General features: G+C 37.3%; 1 protein-coding gene across 2 annotated transcripts; it reads right to left on the bottom strand.

Annotated features, from left to right (window-relative positions):
- Positions 1-12,563: 12,563 nt before the first annotated feature.
- Positions 12,564-13,612, bottom strand: LOC118025479 (taste receptor type 2 member 20-like). Of its 2 annotated transcripts, XM_035027874.1 has the most exons (2): positions 13,178-13,612; positions 12,564-13,147 (listed from the first exon to the last, which is right to left on the bottom strand). In XM_035027874.1, exons 1-2 carry the CDS (start codon positions 13,610-13,612, stop codon positions 12,659-12,661), a joined length of 924 nt encoding a protein of 307 aa, XP_034883765.1. In that variant the 3' UTR covers positions 12,564-12,658. The 2 variants fall into 2 exon arrangements, with proteins under 2 accessions (XP_034883765.1, XP_034883764.1); XM_035027873.1 differs by having other exon boundaries at positions 12,564-13,612.
- Positions 13,613-18,031: the final 4,419 nt, after the last annotated feature.

Here is an 18,031-nt window from a genome sequence, read left to right as displayed (position 1 = left end):
TCACTTTGCTGTTCCAAAAAACCAGTACAAATGAATGGCCAAGAGGACAGAAAAATGCTAGCATATTGGCAAACATCTTTGACATCTCATTATCTAAAATAGAACAGGTCAGGGATGCCTGGGTGGCTCAGTAAGATAAGTATCTGCCTTCAGCCAGGTCATGGTCCTGGGATTGAGCCCGGCATCAGGCTCCCTGCTCAGCGGGGAGTCGGTTTCTCCCTCTTCCTCTTCCCCTGCCCGCCCCCACTCATGCTCTCTCTCTCTCTCTCTCAAATAAATAAATAAAATCTTTGAAAAATAAAATAGGTCAAATGGCAAGATCTCATCCTTTTTATGTCCAAGTAATATTCTATTGCATATATATACCGTATCTTCTTTATCCATTCAACTGTCGATGGTAAGCATGGCATAATGTATAAACTTGTTGAATCACTATGTTGTACACCTGAAAGTAATGTAACGTATATGTCAACTAGATTCAAATAAAAATAAAACAAAATAAAATAGGTCAAAATTATCATGGTATTGCTCAAATAATACATAATAAATAGGAGTAAGAATGAAATCCTAGCTTTTGTAGCTCTTTCATGGGCTTCTGAGCTAAAATCCCTAGAATACGTACCCTGTAGTTTCACCAGCCTCATGCGGCTCCATAAGGAGAGGATTAGAAGAAGTAAGCAGATCAGTGACACTATAAAGAAGATTATGAACACCATATCAAGGAGAGTTTGAGAACTTCAAAAAAATCACATGGTTTCTCTAGAAAATTGGATGTCGAGGTTTTTTCCATTTTTTACCCATTCTTGGATCAGTTTATTAATTAATGTTTCCTTTAAAAGTAGACATATGTAGAGAGAGAACATCACCTCTAGTACAATAATGGGGTGCACTTTGTGAATTTTTCATTTCATCCAAGGGAAAATGGGATTAGAAAAGTTGGCTATCTTCAGGAAATAAAAGACATTAAAGCAGGTAGTACAGATCATGCAGAAACAGTTGGATCCTATCCAGAGAATGTCAAAACTTAACATCTGATTCTTAAAGTAAGATATTTTCTCATTACCCATATTAAAAGACATCGCTAAAATCAATACCCGCAGAAACATATCCTGGAGATGACCAACCAGGTGAAAATAAAATCAATCAGAAGACCTTCTGGTTCCTGATCCCATCAATGCTGTTTCCCAGTACAGTAAATCCATTTCCCAAAATCCCAGTTATAAATTCTATGACAGAAATGATTATAAACAGGGTTTCCATCATGCTTGACATGTCTGTTGATAGGAAGTCTCTGTTTTCAATTAACCATTTACTGATTGTAACTGCACTATTACAGATTTATGTGTCCAGAGCTGTGATATCCAATGAGGGTCTTTTTTCTGTTTTACTGATAGCCACTACCAGAGTCTGGAAAGTCCCAAGCCATACTCCAAAAAATGTTCTTAGTTAAATTGTAAAATCTACACCCATTTTTCTCAGGTATCAGCTAGTGATTTTCAAGACAGATATTATATTCCCTGCTGTTACTGGCACTGGTTATATTTTATGTGTAAAGCTTTGCCTTAGAATTTGTATAATTTGAATCCCTGTTTGTTAACATGCAAAATGGAGATAGGTTCTCTGTTATAGTTTTGCAATGTCATCCTTAAAAGTTCATTCATTTTGGGGCACCTGGGTGGTTCAGTCGTTAAGCATCTGCCTTCGGCCCAGGTCATGATCCCAGAGTCCTGGGATCGAGCCCCGCATTGGGCTCCCTGCTCCGCAGGAAGGCTGCTTCTCCCTCTCCCACTGCCCCTGCTTGTGTTCCCTCTCTCGCTGTCTCTCTCTCTGTCAAAAAAATAAATAAAATCTTTAAAAAAAAAAAAAAAGTTCATTCATTTTGATACCTTTATCCACTTGACTCATTCATCATCCTGGGGCTAGAAATCCTAAGCTATATCTAAAGTTTATAATCAGCATATATACCTTCATTAGCAACCTCATCCATATTTATAAAATACCCAAGGTTTAAGAAAATGCAAAAAACTTGCTCTCTCATGTTAGACCAAAATCTTTTTTTTTTTTTAAAGATTTTATTTATTTATTTGACAGAGAGATAGTGAGAACAGGAACACAAGCAGGGGGAGTGGGAGAGGGAGAAGCAGGCTTCCCGCCGAGCAGGGAGCCCGACGTGGGGCTCAATCCCAGGACCCCGGGATCATGACCCGAGCCGAAGGCAGACACTTAACAACTGAGCCACCCAGGCGCCCCCAAAATCTTTTTAGAATCTGTGGTAGTTTTAAAATTTGCCATGAATTCTTTGACACTCCTTCTATTGACATTTGGAGTATATGTCCTCTCCTGGGTTTCTACTTCAACTACTAAAATAAATAAATAAATAACAGAAATGACACTGTAGTAATTCAGAAGCTCAGCCATAAAAAGCCATGCAGCTTTGTTCTCCAGCACTGAGACACTTACTCTTGGAGCCCTAGGCACATGCAGATAGTCCAACTACGCTGAAGCCACAGTGACCAAACCATATGGAGAAGCTGCATATATAGGTCCTCCGATCAACAGTCTGATCTGAGCCCATACTTTTAGTCTGAATGTTTAATTTTAGCTGAAAAGTTATTCTTTTTTTTTTTTTTTTCGTTTTTTTCTTTTTTTTTTTTTTTTCAGATGTATTTTTTTTTATTCTTATGTTAATCCCCATACATTACAACATTAGTTTTAGATGAAGTGTTCCATGATTCGTTGTTTGTGCATAACACCCAGTGCTCCATGCAGAATGTGCCCTCCTCAATACCCACCACCAGGCTAACCCATCCTCCCACCTGAAAAGTTATTCTTAACACATCTACTTTTTGTTTTATTACATACAGCTGTTTCGGATATGACGTGTATTCACCTTTTGTCTGTTTATTGATTTTCACAAAGAATCCTTTGCTTTACCCTCATTTATATTTTATTTTTCTATGTCATTTCTTTTTCTCATTATATGTGCGGATTATAAAGAAGTTGAGAATGCAACCTTGGAAATCAAATTGTTAGTGCTAACATTTTGATTTTTTTTTTTCCATTTTCTTAGGCAAGGTACTCAACCCTTTTTATTCCTAGTTTCTTTATGCACCAAATGTGGTATAATTGTTTTCAGGATCAAAAATGACAATATATGTAGAGCACTGAGGATAGTTTTTTTTTGTATACACTAAAGCCAAGTAAATGTTATTCTATTCCTAACTTCTATTTTTTTAAAGCTAATTTTGTCATTCACTTCTTTTTTTTCAGTTTATTTCCATTTAATGCAAATTCACTGAGCATAAGGAATAAAAGATCATTTTACATCTTCCATCAATATTTTGCTTAGTATTTTAAAAATTACATATTGACAAAGTTTTGAAGTCAGATTCACATATTTTCTCCTGTATTCTTAATGTACTTCAGGCCAAGTGCGCGGAGGGCCTCTGGGACTAGCATTATATATATAGATCAGAGTTTGAGACTTTCCAGCAGTTCATTATAGAACGTTTATTTAATTTTTTTTATTTTTTTATTATTATGTTATGTTAATCACCATACATTACATCATTAGTTTTTGATGTCGTGTTCCATGATTCATTGTTTGCGTATAAGACCCAGTGCTCCATGCAGTAGAATGTTTATTTAAAATCTGTTTCTCCTGGCAGCACCTGAGTGGTTTGTTTGGTTAAGTGTCTGCCTTCAGCTCAGGTCATGATCTCGGGGTCCTGGGATTGAGCCCCAGGGACGGGCTCCTTGCTCAGTGGGGCGTCTGCTTCTCTCTCTCCCTCTGCCCCCTGCTTCTCTCTCTCTTTCTCTCTCAGTATCTCTCGGTCTCAAATAAATAAATAAAATCTTTAAAAAAATAAAATAAAATAATAAAAATAAAATAAAATCTGTTTCTCCTTTAGTGTTTCATGCTCATTTGCATTTGCATTTCCTTTTCATTGTACTATGGCATGTGGCTTGCCTCCACATACATTCATTAACCTCTTGGCATTCTTATCTTTTTAAGTTAAATATTTGGCCCATTCATCTTTTTAAACATTTTTTTGGAAATACATGAATTCATAAATATGAATTTTCTAATTTGGCTGACATTTTGTGGCTTTGATTTAGATAGTGCTTTTGTTCTTGTTCAGTTCTAAATTTTGGATTGAGCCCAACATGGTTTTTTGGGGTTTTTTAGTATTGTTTTGCTTATGATTGAATTAATGAGTAATTTACTTTCCAAGTTATGGAATATCATTACTATTAATATTATTATTACTATTACTATTATTTTACTAAAATATTGAGTTGTGGTGATAAGAGAATATATTTTGTGTGATAGCCATTTTTTCATTTTTGAGAATTTTTTTGGCCTATTACATGATCAATGCTTGGAAAAATTGTTTCTTTGAAATGATTGTGTATTCTCTGCTGGTACAGGACTCTATCAAATTATACTTAATTGTCTTACTTAATTCTGCTTGATCTATCAGCTTTTGAAATACTTAATATTTCAAAATTTAAAAAAAGGGGGGTTGCCTGGGTGGCTCAGTCATTAAGCGTCTGCCTTCGGCTCAGGTCATGGTCTCAGGGTCCTGGTATCAAGTCCCGCATCCGGCTCCCTGCTCAGCAGGAAGCCTGCTAACTCCCCCTGCTTGTGTTCCCTCTCTCACTGTCTCTCTTTCAAATAAATAAATAAAAATCTTTAAAAAAAAAGAAATATTTAATATTTCACTATATACTGACTCAGCATTTTATTCATTTTAAAAAATTGGATTCATTTAATTTGGTACTACATTTTTAAAAGCATTCATGCCCCTAATCATTATCTCTTGTGGGCTCTCATTTCCTTTTATTAGCTTAAATATTTCTCTTTAAATGGTGATGACTTTCACCTTAAAAATTATTTCATTGATATCAGTGTTGTTCCACCAACTTTTGTTTGGTTGGTACATTAGTTCAGAATTCAACTTCATATTATAAAGCTAAATAAATGAGTACAATCATATTAGTGATTTAACTAGAAGTTTGTTTCTCACCTAACAAAACCCCAAAGTTTTTGGTTTTAACATTTTGGTAAAAAGTAAAAGAGTTTGCACATCAAGATGCACAAGATAATATTAGGGTTTTGTCATTAACCAAGAAGGAAAAAATAAATATTGGAAAACATCTAGCAGTCCTTTGGTCATTTGCATTCTTACATCTTTATCCGTGCATTTTCAGCCATTTTTCATTTATTTCTTTTAGGTTTGACTCTTGTGTAGGATAAAATATATAAAATTTATAAACATACAAAATATTTAAGATTTTATTTTATAAAATATCATATATTCATACATCTAACATGTTTGCTAATCTAAAATTTGAGTGTTTCTGCCATTCAATAACTAACTTGATTCATTTAGTGATGTCTGATAACTTTACTCATTTCTAATGTCTTACTCATGGTCTTCAGCCATGCTTTTTCTTTTTTTCTCTAATTCTCATTGTCTGCTTTGTCTCAGATTGATGAAACTGACATTATTTCTTTTTCCCAGCTATTTATTCAGGAGTTTACTTACTTTTACTATTTTTTTATTAAGTAAAACACACTTAATATATGTAATATGTTTCTTTTTCTAATCATACCTGAGTTAAACCATTGTCTCTTCAGTATGGGCAAAAGCCTTGGCATGTGTTAAAATACCTTTGCACATGCTACTTCTTCCTGTATGTGTTATATAGATTCTTTTTGTTTTATTAACCAGCTTTACAGGTATAACTTGTATAGAATAAAATTTAGCAATTTTGAGCATGCAGTTCATGTTACATAGAATTTTAATACTAGCTTGTTTTAAACTATGGAATATCAATTGCATACAACTTATACATAGCCAATCCTCGCTTATTATTTCTCAGCCTATTTTAACATTTTGTTTGTTCAGCACTGCTCATTCTATCCCAGTTCTTTCTTTTTGACTTATTTTTTTCTTTGCGTTAGTCTGCTCAAGCTGCTATAACAAACTACAAGATTGGATGGTTTAAACAACATATATTTGTTATCTCACAGCTCTGAAGGCTGGAAGTCCAAGATCAAGAAAGCATCAGGGTTGGTTTCTGGAGAGAGTCCTTTTCCTGGCTTACAGACGGCCACCTCCTCATTGTGTCTTCACACTGCCTTTCCTCTGAGAGGCCTCTGTCTCTTCCTCTTCTTATAAGGACACCAACCCTATTGGATTAGGGCCCCACCCTTATTCACATAACCTTAATCACCTCCTTGAAGGCTTTATCTCCAAATACAGCCATACTAAGGGTTAAGGCTTCAACTTATGGCTTTTGGGGGGACTTACTTCAGTCAATAACAGTCTTACTGAAGTAGATCCATTAGTAGCATTTAGTAGTATACGTGTGTGTTGTGAATAGCACCAGCTTTCCCCCCCCCCAGTCTTTTTTATTTGGAAATGATACTATTTAATCAAATCCCCAGGACAGTTTCAGCTGAGAATTAGGGATTATAGTTACATTCTTCAACACTTCGAAAATATGAATCAACTGTCTTCTGACATATTATTTTTTTTTAAAGATTTTATTTATTTATTTGACAGAGAGAGACACAGCAAGAGAGGGAACACAAGCAGGGGGAGTGGGAGAGGGAGAAGCAGGCTCCCCGCAGAGCAGGGAGCCCGACGTGGGACTCGATCCCAGGACCCTGGGATCATGACCTGAGCTGAAGGCAGTCGCTTAACCAACTGAGCCACCCAGGCGCCCGACATATTATTTTTTGATAAGATTTTTCATGCCCTTCAAATTGATTATTCCCCTTTTGGAGATTACCTCTCATTAGTTTGTAATTATTTTCTGAATTTCAATTTGCCTTTGATGGGTGCAATTTTTTTACAATCTGTTTCAGTGTGAATGTGTATGTAATGTTCCACTGAATTTAGAAAGGGCTAGAAGATGTACCATTGTTTTGTGTACTGCTATTAACATGTATTATTATTTTAATTGGTCTGAGAAATCTTAAACAACAAAACACGTTTGATACTTTTCACACAGGTTTTATTTGAGTACCACACAGAAAGAAAGGAAGCGAAATATTGTCTTTAAAGACATTTTTAAAAGTTTTTACCCCAGGGGCGCCTGGGTGGCTCAGTCGGTTAAATGTCTGCCTTCGGCTCAGGTCGTGATCCGAGGGTCCTGGGATCGAGCCCCGCATCGGGCTCCCTGCTCAGCGGGAAGCCTGCTTCTCTCTCCCACTCCCCCTGCTTGCTCACTCTCTCTCTCTCAATTAAATAAATAAAATCTTAAAAATAAATAAATAAATAAATAAAAGTTTTTACCCCAAAGCTAAAGTCAGTGTTATGCTTAGGTGAAACACTACAAGACTCTCCATTTACATACAAAGATCCCAGTTATCACCACAGTTATTTAACATTTTGAACGTTGGAGGCATTTCATAACACAAGCCAACACCAAAAATAATAATTATTATAAATAATTAAAAAGAAGAAGTGAAACAATCATTATATGCAAATGATATCATTTTCTATCTGCAAAAGTCAAGAGAATGAGCCTTCAAAGAGCACATGTGACAATTTAGTAAAGCAACTGGCTTCTAACTCAACAAACAAGCAAATAAAAACAATGACCTTTTTGTAGACACATTAACCAGTTACTAAATATCACAGATAAAATTAAGAACAATTAATATAAGCACCAAATTTACATATTTGTATATGCTTTTTCCACTAGATTCCAGGGGTGGTTATAAGTAGCCTGTTCCTGTTGATATTTTGACTGAGTTTGAGGAGTAGCCTCACTCTACTAGGGATCACCCTAGCTCTGTCCTTGCATCTTCATGCACTACTGGGTAAGTCATGTAATGTCTCAGGAATTCAGTTTCTCCGCATGAAAAACAGTATTATGCACATGTGAAGTATTAACAAGTAATGAAGTATACAGATTAACTGACACATAAATATCACAACTTCCTCTTTTTAGTGGCTACCAGTTACATATGCTCACTTCTCATTTTATTTTGTAGCTAATGTTTCTTATTAAAGTGTCTCCAAAATGCACATAGAAAATATGTCCAACATATATTTATTTAATGAATAAATGAATGAATGAATGAATGATCCTCATCAGGAGGACAAGAAAATCTATTTCAAATAAAAGCTGGTACTTTGAAGAGATTTCTTTGTGAATGTAAGCCATGAGTCAAGAATTCTTCATTTGTAAAAATAAACAGATTCTATCATACTCAAGATTTAACAACATTGAACACAGGACACGGGATCATGATTATCGCTCTTTACTCCACCCCTTGAACTTAATTTATTCTAAATTTTTCACCTATGTAGCTTTCATTGCTGTCATACAACCAATATTAATAACATGTAAACGTATTCAAAGTTCATATTAATTATGTGTTACTTTCTCAGGAGTTATTCTAAATTTCTGTACTATAATCTGGTTGTTTTCCATTCTCCAGCAAAATAGAGGTACTTGATAAAATATAACAAAATACCAATCTCCCAGAAAGTTATGTACAATTAAAAGACTATCATCAAGGACGGCTGGGTGGCTCAGTTGGTTAAGCGTCTGCCTTCGGCTCAGGTCATATTCCCAGGGTCCTGGGATTGAGTCCTGTGTCAGGCTCCTTGCTCAGCAGAGAGACTGCCTCTCCCTCTGCCTGCCACTCCCCCTGCTTGTGCTTTCTCTCGTGCTCTCTCTCTCTGACAAATAAATAAAATCTTTAAGAAAAAAAAAAAGACTATCATCAGCCAATCAGCCAAGATTTGGTAATCTTACACATTAAAATTAAAATGTATTGTGTTACATATTTAAAAGCTATGTTGGCAAATACAATTTATTTCCAAATATAAATTATATATTCTTAATAATGGTAAATGCAATCCAAAAATTCTTGATTGTGAAACTAATAATATAGAAAGGATAACTGGAATTAAACAGCTTCATGACTCTGACAAATTTCTAAAAATTTTTTATTAATTCATCTGTTTGAAAAACAAAATGGCAAGAGCACAACGTTAAACCAAGCATGAGGCCCCTCTAAGGAGAAGCCCTGTGCCACACACAAGGCATACATTCAAAAAGCTGCCATGACTGGGGGGCATGAGTACATGTGAGTAACACGAGGGTGGGCTGTATTGGACACAAACTTGTGCGCTTTGTCAGATTCCCTTCACCGTCTCCTAGTCTTTTGGTCAGGACCATGCCTGAGCCAGATTATCCTTCCATTTTGGATCTGAAAGCAACACTACACTGTGGGGTATGAAATATGACTTTCAAAATGACCACCAAGGAGCAAGATGAGCAGGGGTGTTAATCCCACTTTGGTAAACCCTGGCCAATAGGAAATAGAAGACAGGAGTGAGCTGATTAGATACACTCCCCCTTCCTCTCTCTCTTCCATAGACTAATGCTACATGTGGTTCCTCCTTAGAACCCTCCTGGAGGGGCACCTGAGTGGTTTAGTCAGGTCAGCTAACTTTGGCTGACTGCCTTAGGCTCAGGTCATGATCCCGGGGTCCTGGGATGGAGTCCTGCATCACGTTCCGTGCTCAGAGAGGGGCCCGCTTCTCCCTCTTCCGCTGCCGGCCTCTCTGCTGGCTTATGCTCTCTCGTGCTCTCTCTCTTTCTCTCAAATAAATAAATAAAACCTTAAAAAAAAAAAAAAAGGAACCTTCCTGGAAAATTTGTGTGCCATGTGCACACATAGGCTGACTACTCAACACATTGTAAGAGACTAGCTACCAGAGTGACAAAACACAGCACATCTTCTCTTGCCTCATTTGCATATGTTCTCCCTATTGCTGTCCCAGACTCAACCTTCCCAAACAAATGCCATCATTTTGAGCCCTGAATCTGATTTGGATTTAGAGGCCCCAGGCTAAGATAGTCATTGAGTTATATAATTATTGTTTATTTTATGTGGGTTTATAATATAACAATAAAAATTATATTTGGAAAAGATACAAAATATTATATCAAAAATAACATTTTAGTAAGGCAGCTGAGTTAGTAAAGCAGTTACTCAGTTTTAATAAATCAAATACAATTTTTGTTTATACAATACCCCACTAGAAAAAGATCACGTAAAAAGATAACATTTACAATAGAGAAAATACATATACAAATGTACAAAATCTTTTATATGCTTTTTAAAAACTATTGTGATAGGGCGCCTGAGTGGCTCAGTTGGTTAAGCGACTGCCTTCAGCTCAGGTCATGATCCTGGAGTCCTGGGATCGAGTCCCGCATCAGGCTCCCTGCTCGGCAGGGAGTCTGCTCCTCCCTTTGACCCTCCTCCTCTTGTGCTCTTTCTCTCACTCTCTCTCTCAAATAAATAAATAAAATCTTAAAAAAAAATTAAAAACTATTGTGATAGAGGCCATCTAACTCTGGCGTTTCACCTTGTTTCCACTTCACACATATGAAATGGCCGTGCCAAGGTTATACTGTGGTGATATTTTCCCTAGAATTATGGAAGAGCCAGTCTTCTGCTCTGAGAAATGCTTCTTCTTGGATAAGCCTGTCACCTTGTTGTGAAACCAGAGCTGAGAATTCATGGCATCTGCAGGTTTTGTGATACATTTTATTTCCATTGGTTTCCCAGCTTTCATAAAGCTCATTCATTCATTCATTTACTTATTCATTTAAAAAAAAAAGTTTTTAAAGATTTTATTTATTTATTTTTGAGAGAGAGAGAGGGAGAGAGCACGAGCAGGGGCGAGGAAGCAGAGGGTGAGGAAGAAGCAGACTCCCCACTGAGCAGGGAGCCCAACTCCACTCAGGGCTCCATCCCACGACCCTGGGATCAGGACCTGGACCGAAGGCAGATGCTTAACTGACTGAGGCACCCAGGCGCCCCTAAAAAATCATTTTTGATCAACTCTTATATGTTTGGCTTATAGGTTTTAGGAGTCAGCAGTAAATAAGATCTTCACTTTTTCGAAGTGTATGTTATACCAGGAGAGACAGGTGATAAACAAAAATAGCAGATGTGGAGATGATTTATCTTAAGATGTAGAAAATTGTTAAATTGCCTAACACCAATACTTAATAGTCATGTAGAATTCGGTTGTTGGACAATATTACACATTTCTTTCCTATAATAGAGCTTGCTATCAATGAATATGCCAACACACATTCTCCCATTTCATTGTTTTCAAAAGATTATAATGAAACATCTCTTTAGGAAATCCCCTATCGAGGCGCCTGGGTGGCTCAGTCATTAAGTGTCTGCCTTCAGCTCAGGTCATGATCCCAGTGTCCTGGGATCAAGCCCCACATTGGGCTCCCAGCTCAGCAAGGGAGATTGCTTCTCCCTCTCCACTTCCCCTGCTTGTGTTCCCTCTCTTGCTGTGTCTCTCTCTCTCAAATAAAAAAAAAAGAAATCCCCTATGATGATTACATGGACTTAAGAGGTGCCATTTAATGTATTCAGAAAGGTTTATTGAATTATATACCATAATTTCTTTACTATTCTAATCATGAGTATTTTTTCAATGGGGAAGATTTGAGTCTTCTTTACTGAAGTTTTAAAAGAATCTTAAAAACAGAAGGTGTTTGGGCGCCTGGGTGGCTCAGTTGGTTAAGCGACTGCCTTCGGCTCAGGTCATGATTCCGGAGTCCTGGGATCGAGTCCCACATCGGGCTCCCGGATCAGCGGGGAGCCTGCTTCTCCCTCTGACCCTATCCCCTCTCATGCTGTTTCTCTCTCTCTCTTTCTCAAACAAATAAATAAATAAAATCTTAAAAAAAAAAAACAGGTGTTTGAGATGTTTGGCGATTCGAGGCGAAGAGGTAGTTTAAGAGAAAACTGAAATATTTGAAATCAGATCTCAATTTCAAAAATGGTCTGTCTTCATTCAAAAACTAGAAGAAATGACTTCCCTCACTGCATATGGAAACTTATAACAGCATTAAAAAGAGGTCATGAGCATGTTTCTTTCTTCTTTATCTCTGCTGCAGAACTCAGTTTTTTCTAAGATTTTCACTTACTTTAAGTATTCTTCAATAGAGTTTACTGTACATATATATAAAATTTACTAGCAATGTTTGTCACTTATGAATTGCACTGTGTACACCTTTCTTAATCACAGTCCTAACTGCTCTTTATTAACCATGAGGTAAGAATTTATGATGGAATAATATCTACCCCAAACATTCATCCTCACTGTGTGATTTAGAATTGACTATCCTTACCATGGAAAAGACTGGAGATTCAAACAATGAAATCTAAGCACACTGTGATAAAAATTACAATGAAAAATAACAATGACATCCCAAGATAACTTGTCAGTTCTGAAAAACGCATAAAGGTAGATCATAAATTTTTAATTGGAAGATGATACATAAAATATGTATGTGAAATACACATGGCTTCATAAATCTCTGGAATTTCTTATAATATTATGTATAATTAGATTGTTTACCTGAAAAATTGGTGAGGGTATATTATTTCCAATCTTTTTTACATTTTTCATATATATATGTATATACTTTTATGTGATAAGCTTAGGTAAGTCTTTTCTGAGTACAACTCTGAAAATTACTCAATTACATACACTATGGAAAAACCAGTAGGAGGTATAAAATGTTAACAACCTACATCAGTTAACTTTCTACTAGAACCTACACAATGCCCCCTCTTACTGATCTATGGAGTTGAGAGTTTCTGTTCTTTCAGCCAGCACATCCCCTGGTATAAAACAGACAGAAAGGCCTGATTGAGCTTCTTGTTTCCCCAGATCAGGATAAATGAGTGGCTTGAAGGATACAAGAATCCAAAAGCTTGGTAAAGCATGAAGAATAGTTTGTTCTGCAGCCCATTAGAACTCCAGACTGTGACAATTAGAGTCAGGAAGTGACCAGCTAATAACAAGAGAAAAGAGATCACAGTCTGCATGGCTCTTATGTGGACCTTGGTGCTGGGATCTTGGGATCTCCTTCCACTGGATTGCGTCTTCTTGAGATGTTTCCACAGGGAAAATATCAACAGCAGGAAAGATGTCAGGGATATAGCAAAGGGCACAAAGTTTGTTAGCGTGAATACAGTCATATTCAAAAGGCTTACAATGTTCCCCAATTTGGTCTGCCTAGTGATGTTTCCTTCATATTCCTTCATCTTGCTTATGAAGGAATTTTTCTCATATATGCTTTTCTCACATATGCTTACCACTGCAACATGAAAAACCAAAAAGAACAAAGACCCCAACAGTATCACAAGAACTACACTTTTAACTCTCCACTTCAGGCGAAGAAAAATCAGGCTAGAGCAATTGGCTATTTTGAACAAATAAAATACGCTGAGGCTGGTAGCAAGCCAGATGTTAAAATGATTGTTTCCCGTGCACGCAATATGAACAAGAAGTCTTACTTCTAAGCTATATAAAGCTGGATTCAACACAGTTGCATACCAGTTTATTAACATTACCCAGAGCAAACCGATTCTGCAGACCGCCAGAGCAGTGAGAATTTGATCAGCTGAGGACATCTTTCGTCTCTTGACCCAGTCAATGCAGTTCACCACTTTGAAGACACTGGCAAAATGTCCTAGAACAAATTCTGTTATTACTAGGATGGAAAAAGTGCCCAGTAGTAAAGTTACCATGTCTAGAAAGAAAAAACCCAAAAGCCAAGTTTAATGTCACTGGTTGTGATTCCTTGAATATTCGGACCTTACGTTCTATAGGCAGCTGATTTCTGAGGGTGAAAGTAAAGTTCTTGTTTCTTTTAAACTCTGTGACTAATGTCAAGCAGAAAAGCACCAGGGTATGGTAATAGATGAGCTCAATGCCGTCTTGATGAAAAACATTTTTATGCCCAAATAGCTAAGTTGTCTCTGACTCATACACTGTGTGTCCTTGCCATGGGCTGGATTATTCCATAACTGGTGTCGAAGTGAAAGCTGGGGTCACATTTGCTAACATGCAAATAAGGACATATTGTTTTGCAATTTGTTCCTTTTTTAACCTTTCCATAATTTGTGTTCACCAACTTTAGTTTTGAGGTAGTAAAATTTAAAAACCCAATAGAACAAACAGTGAATGTTCAAACTGTTTCATGGAGCTGGGTTATAGCTAGGATCTACAGCACTATGGATTTATTATTACTTTTTTAATGCCAGATTTACATAGGAAGAATTCAAGCTTTTCCTATCAAAAACATCCAGAAAAGACAATTCTCTCTAAAAGCTGGTTGCTGATAACTAATACTTTAAAAAAGTTTATTTATTTACAAGCTCATAAACACACACACACACAAACGCACACAAATACATATGCATCTCGTGGATGAAATTACTGTCCTATAATTTCCAAAATGTAAAATCAGTGTCAGGAGATCATCCAGTTTAAATCCTCCCTTTCTCCCATGCAGACTTTTCAACCCATTATTAATAGCTACCAGATATATCTCTCATGCTTAGGCTTTTGATAAAGTTCTTTTATGAGTCTATTTTATATTTAAATATTAATATTTAATTAAAATATTCAAGAATTTTGTAAACAGTTTTGGGCATTTCAAAAGAACATGTGTTTTCCATTGCCAATTCCAGTATTTTCCATATATGAATATTCAATTTTGTTTTCTCTGTTTAATTCGTTTTTGATAACTTCTTTTTTTAAGATTAATAGATGTTGAAATCAACTTTTACCCTTGAATTTCATTCAGATTCAGTTTTTGTAGTAATTGTTTTTATTTTTTATTTTTTATTTTTTTAAAGATTTTATTTATTTATTTGATATAGAGAGAGAGCACAAGCAGGGAGAGCAGCAGGGGGAGTGGGAGAGGGAGAAGCAAGCTCCCTGCTGAGCAAGGAGCCTGACACGGGACTCAATCCCAGGACCCTGGGATCATGACCTGAGCTGAAGGCAGATGCTTGCAATCAACTGAACCACTCAGGCGCCCCTGTAGTAATTGTTTTTAGCAGAGGATCTTGAGCCAGACTGCCAGGTTGAGAAACCCAGATTGTCTGCTTCATATATCTCTGATCTTGGATGCTGTTCTAAAACTACTCTCTGCCTCAGTATGATCATCAGTACAGTGCAGATAGTAATGATATCCTTTCCCAGTGGTCTTTGTGAGGAGTTTGTATACTATCTTCCATCTTGCCTGTCTGGTACAGGAAGGGCAGGGAATGTTGTCCCTTAGTCATTTGATCCTGTGTTGCTTGATACATTAAAGTTAACCTACTATAACTTCCATTTAGGAGTAGAATGTAGCAAATTGAAAAAGGAAAGATTCCCTCCAATAACAAGCAGGATAAAGAGAGTAAATTGCCAAAATTGTATTTGAAATTCATCATAAAGCTGTGCAAGAAGGGAAGACCACCTGAACTAAAAACTGGAATACAGAGTCTTCTCAGGTAAAGAGATGATCTATATATTCAGTGCAACTCCTATCAAATCCCAGCAGGCTCCATTCACAGAAAGTGAAAAACTATGTCTAAAATGTATATGGAAACACAAAGCGCCCAAATAGCCAAAAGGATTTTTTTAAAAAAAGAACAAATTCGGAGGATTTCAGTTCCTAGTGTCAAAGCTTGCTACTAAGCTGTATTAATCAAGATAGTGTGGTATTCTCATGCAGATAGATATATATATTAATGAAACACAATTGAGAGTCCAGTCTAATATTTATATTCATGATCAATTTGTTACTGAACCAGTTGGGCCGCCTGTCACTCGAAAGGCCATTACTCAAGAGATGAGATTTTGTTTTATTTATTTATTTATTTATTTATTTATTTATTTATTTAAATTTTATTTATTTATTTGAGACAGAGAGAATGAGAGACAGAGAGCACATGAGAGGGGAGAGGGTCAGAGGGAGGAGCAGACTCCCTACAGAGCAGGGAGCCTGATGCGGGACTCGATCCTGGGACTCCAGGATCATGACCTGAGCCGAAGGCAGTCGCTTAACCAACTGAGCCACCCAGGCGCCCTTGTTTGTTTTATTTTTTAATGTTTTTATTTATTTATTTGAGAGAGAGCATGTGCGTGCAGCAGGGAGGGACAGAGGGAGAGGGAGGGAATCTCAAGCTGACTCCCCGCTGAGCATGGAGCCCGACATGGAGCTCGATCTCACGACCTTGAGCTCATGACCTGAGCTGATTTTGGAGTTCAGACGCTTAGCTGACTGAGCCACTCAGCGCCCCTCAGGAGAGGAGTTTTTGATTGGAAAGGAACATGAGCTTTGTTCAGGAGGCTAGCAACCTGGAGAGAAGGCAGACTCTTGTTTAAAGCCAACTTGGAGATTTCTGCCTGGCCCAGGGTTTTTAAAGGGGTTTAGGGTAGTTACTCAGCAAAAGGAGTGCAGTGGCCTGCAACATTTCCTGATTATGTGCAGACTCCATGATGCCAGCTACACACGTTATCTCAGTGCAAGGGGGTCATGCAGGGTGGTCCGGTTCTTACGTCGTGATGTTTAGGAGGACTCTGTTCTTTCGGCAAAGGAGGGCAAGGTCTCCTGATACACAAAAGAAGTTCAGTAAAATAATTTGTGTGGCCTAAAAGAAGAAAAACATTTTGCTAAAAAATTGCTAGGTTAATCAGAAAGCCAAGGCGGCTTCGTATAGACTTGCTGGCTGCTGTGGCCTGGGAAAGTTCCGGTCCTTTACTCCTCAGGGCCAGTGGCCTACAGATCTCAAGAAAAGTAAATTAGTTCTTTCACAGATCAAGGGCCTTAAGTCAGTAAGTAAGGAGGGTGTTAACTTGAAGCATGTGAACCCTTAAGACCAGCTGGAATGCTGCTACAAATGAATTCAAAAAAGGTATCAAGGCAATCAAGGGCGGAAATGATCTTTCTCTTGTATCTACAAATGAAGTTGGGACAATTAAATATCCACATTCATAGAGATAAATTTAGAGCCTTATTTCATACCATACACAAAATTAACTCAAAATTGATTGTAGAACCTAAATGTAAGAGGAACAACTATAAACTTTAGAAGAAAACATAAAAGAAAATTTTGTAAACTTGAGTTAGGCAGACTTCTTAGATACAACATCAAAAGCACAATTCATAAAATTAATAAGCTAATAAATTGGACTGTGTTGGAATTGAAAACTTTTGTTCCCCATGATGTTCACACCCTAATTCCCTTCCCTTAAACATGGGCAGGACTTGTGACTTATTTCTAGCCTGCAGAATATGGCCAGGATGAAGGAATGTTGCAGATACTTACGATCCCAAATCGCTAATTCTGAGTTAGTTAAAAGGGAGATTATCCTTCACGGGCTTGATGTTATCAGGTAAAGCTCTCCACTGAGTGAGAGAGCTGGGCCTCCACTGAGTGAGAGACTCTTGCTGGCCTTAAATAAGTAAGCAGCCATGTGATGAAGTACACATGGAAAGGGCCACAAGAAAATGAATTCTGCCAACAACCCATGTGAACTTGGGAGTGGATTCTTCAGCCAAGCCTGCAGATGAGAATACAGTATCGTCAGAATGTTGGTTTTTAACTTGGTGAGATCCTGAAGCTGAGAACATAGCTAAGCTTTGCCCAGACTCCTGACCCAAAAAAGCTATGAGATAATAAATGTGTGTTTGCATGCACACCAATGTTTATAGCAGCAATGTCCACAATAGCCAAACTATGGAAAGAGCCCAGATGTCCATCAACAGATGAATGGATAAAGAAGATATGGTATATATATACAATGGAATATTATGCAGCCATCAAAAGGAATGAAATCTTGGGGCACCTGGGTGGCTCAGTTGGTTAAGCGACTGCCTTCGGCTCAGGTCATGATCCTGGAGTCACAGGATCGAGTCCTGCATCGGGCTCCCTGCTCGGCAGGGAGTCTGCTTCTCCCTCTGACCCTCCTCCCTCTCATGCTCTCTGTCTCTCATTCTCTCTGTCTCAAATAAATAAATAAAATCTTAAAAAAAGAAAAGGAATGAAATCTTACCATTTGCAATGACATGGATGGAACTAGAGGGTATTATGCTAAGCGAAATAAGTCAATCAGAGAAAGACAATTATCATATGATCTCACTCACATGTGGAATTTAAGAAATAAAACAA

This window comes from Mirounga leonina, unplaced genomic scaffold (assembly GCF_011800145.1).
Source record: "Mirounga leonina isolate KUSES-001 unplaced genomic scaffold, KU_Mleo_1.0 Mir_201, whole genome shotgun sequence".
NCBI lineage: Eukaryota > Metazoa > Chordata > Mammalia > Carnivora > Phocidae > Mirounga > Mirounga leonina.
The sequence above is the reverse complement of the archived record's forward strand: the minus strand, read 5'-3'. Positions and strand labels throughout refer to the sequence as shown.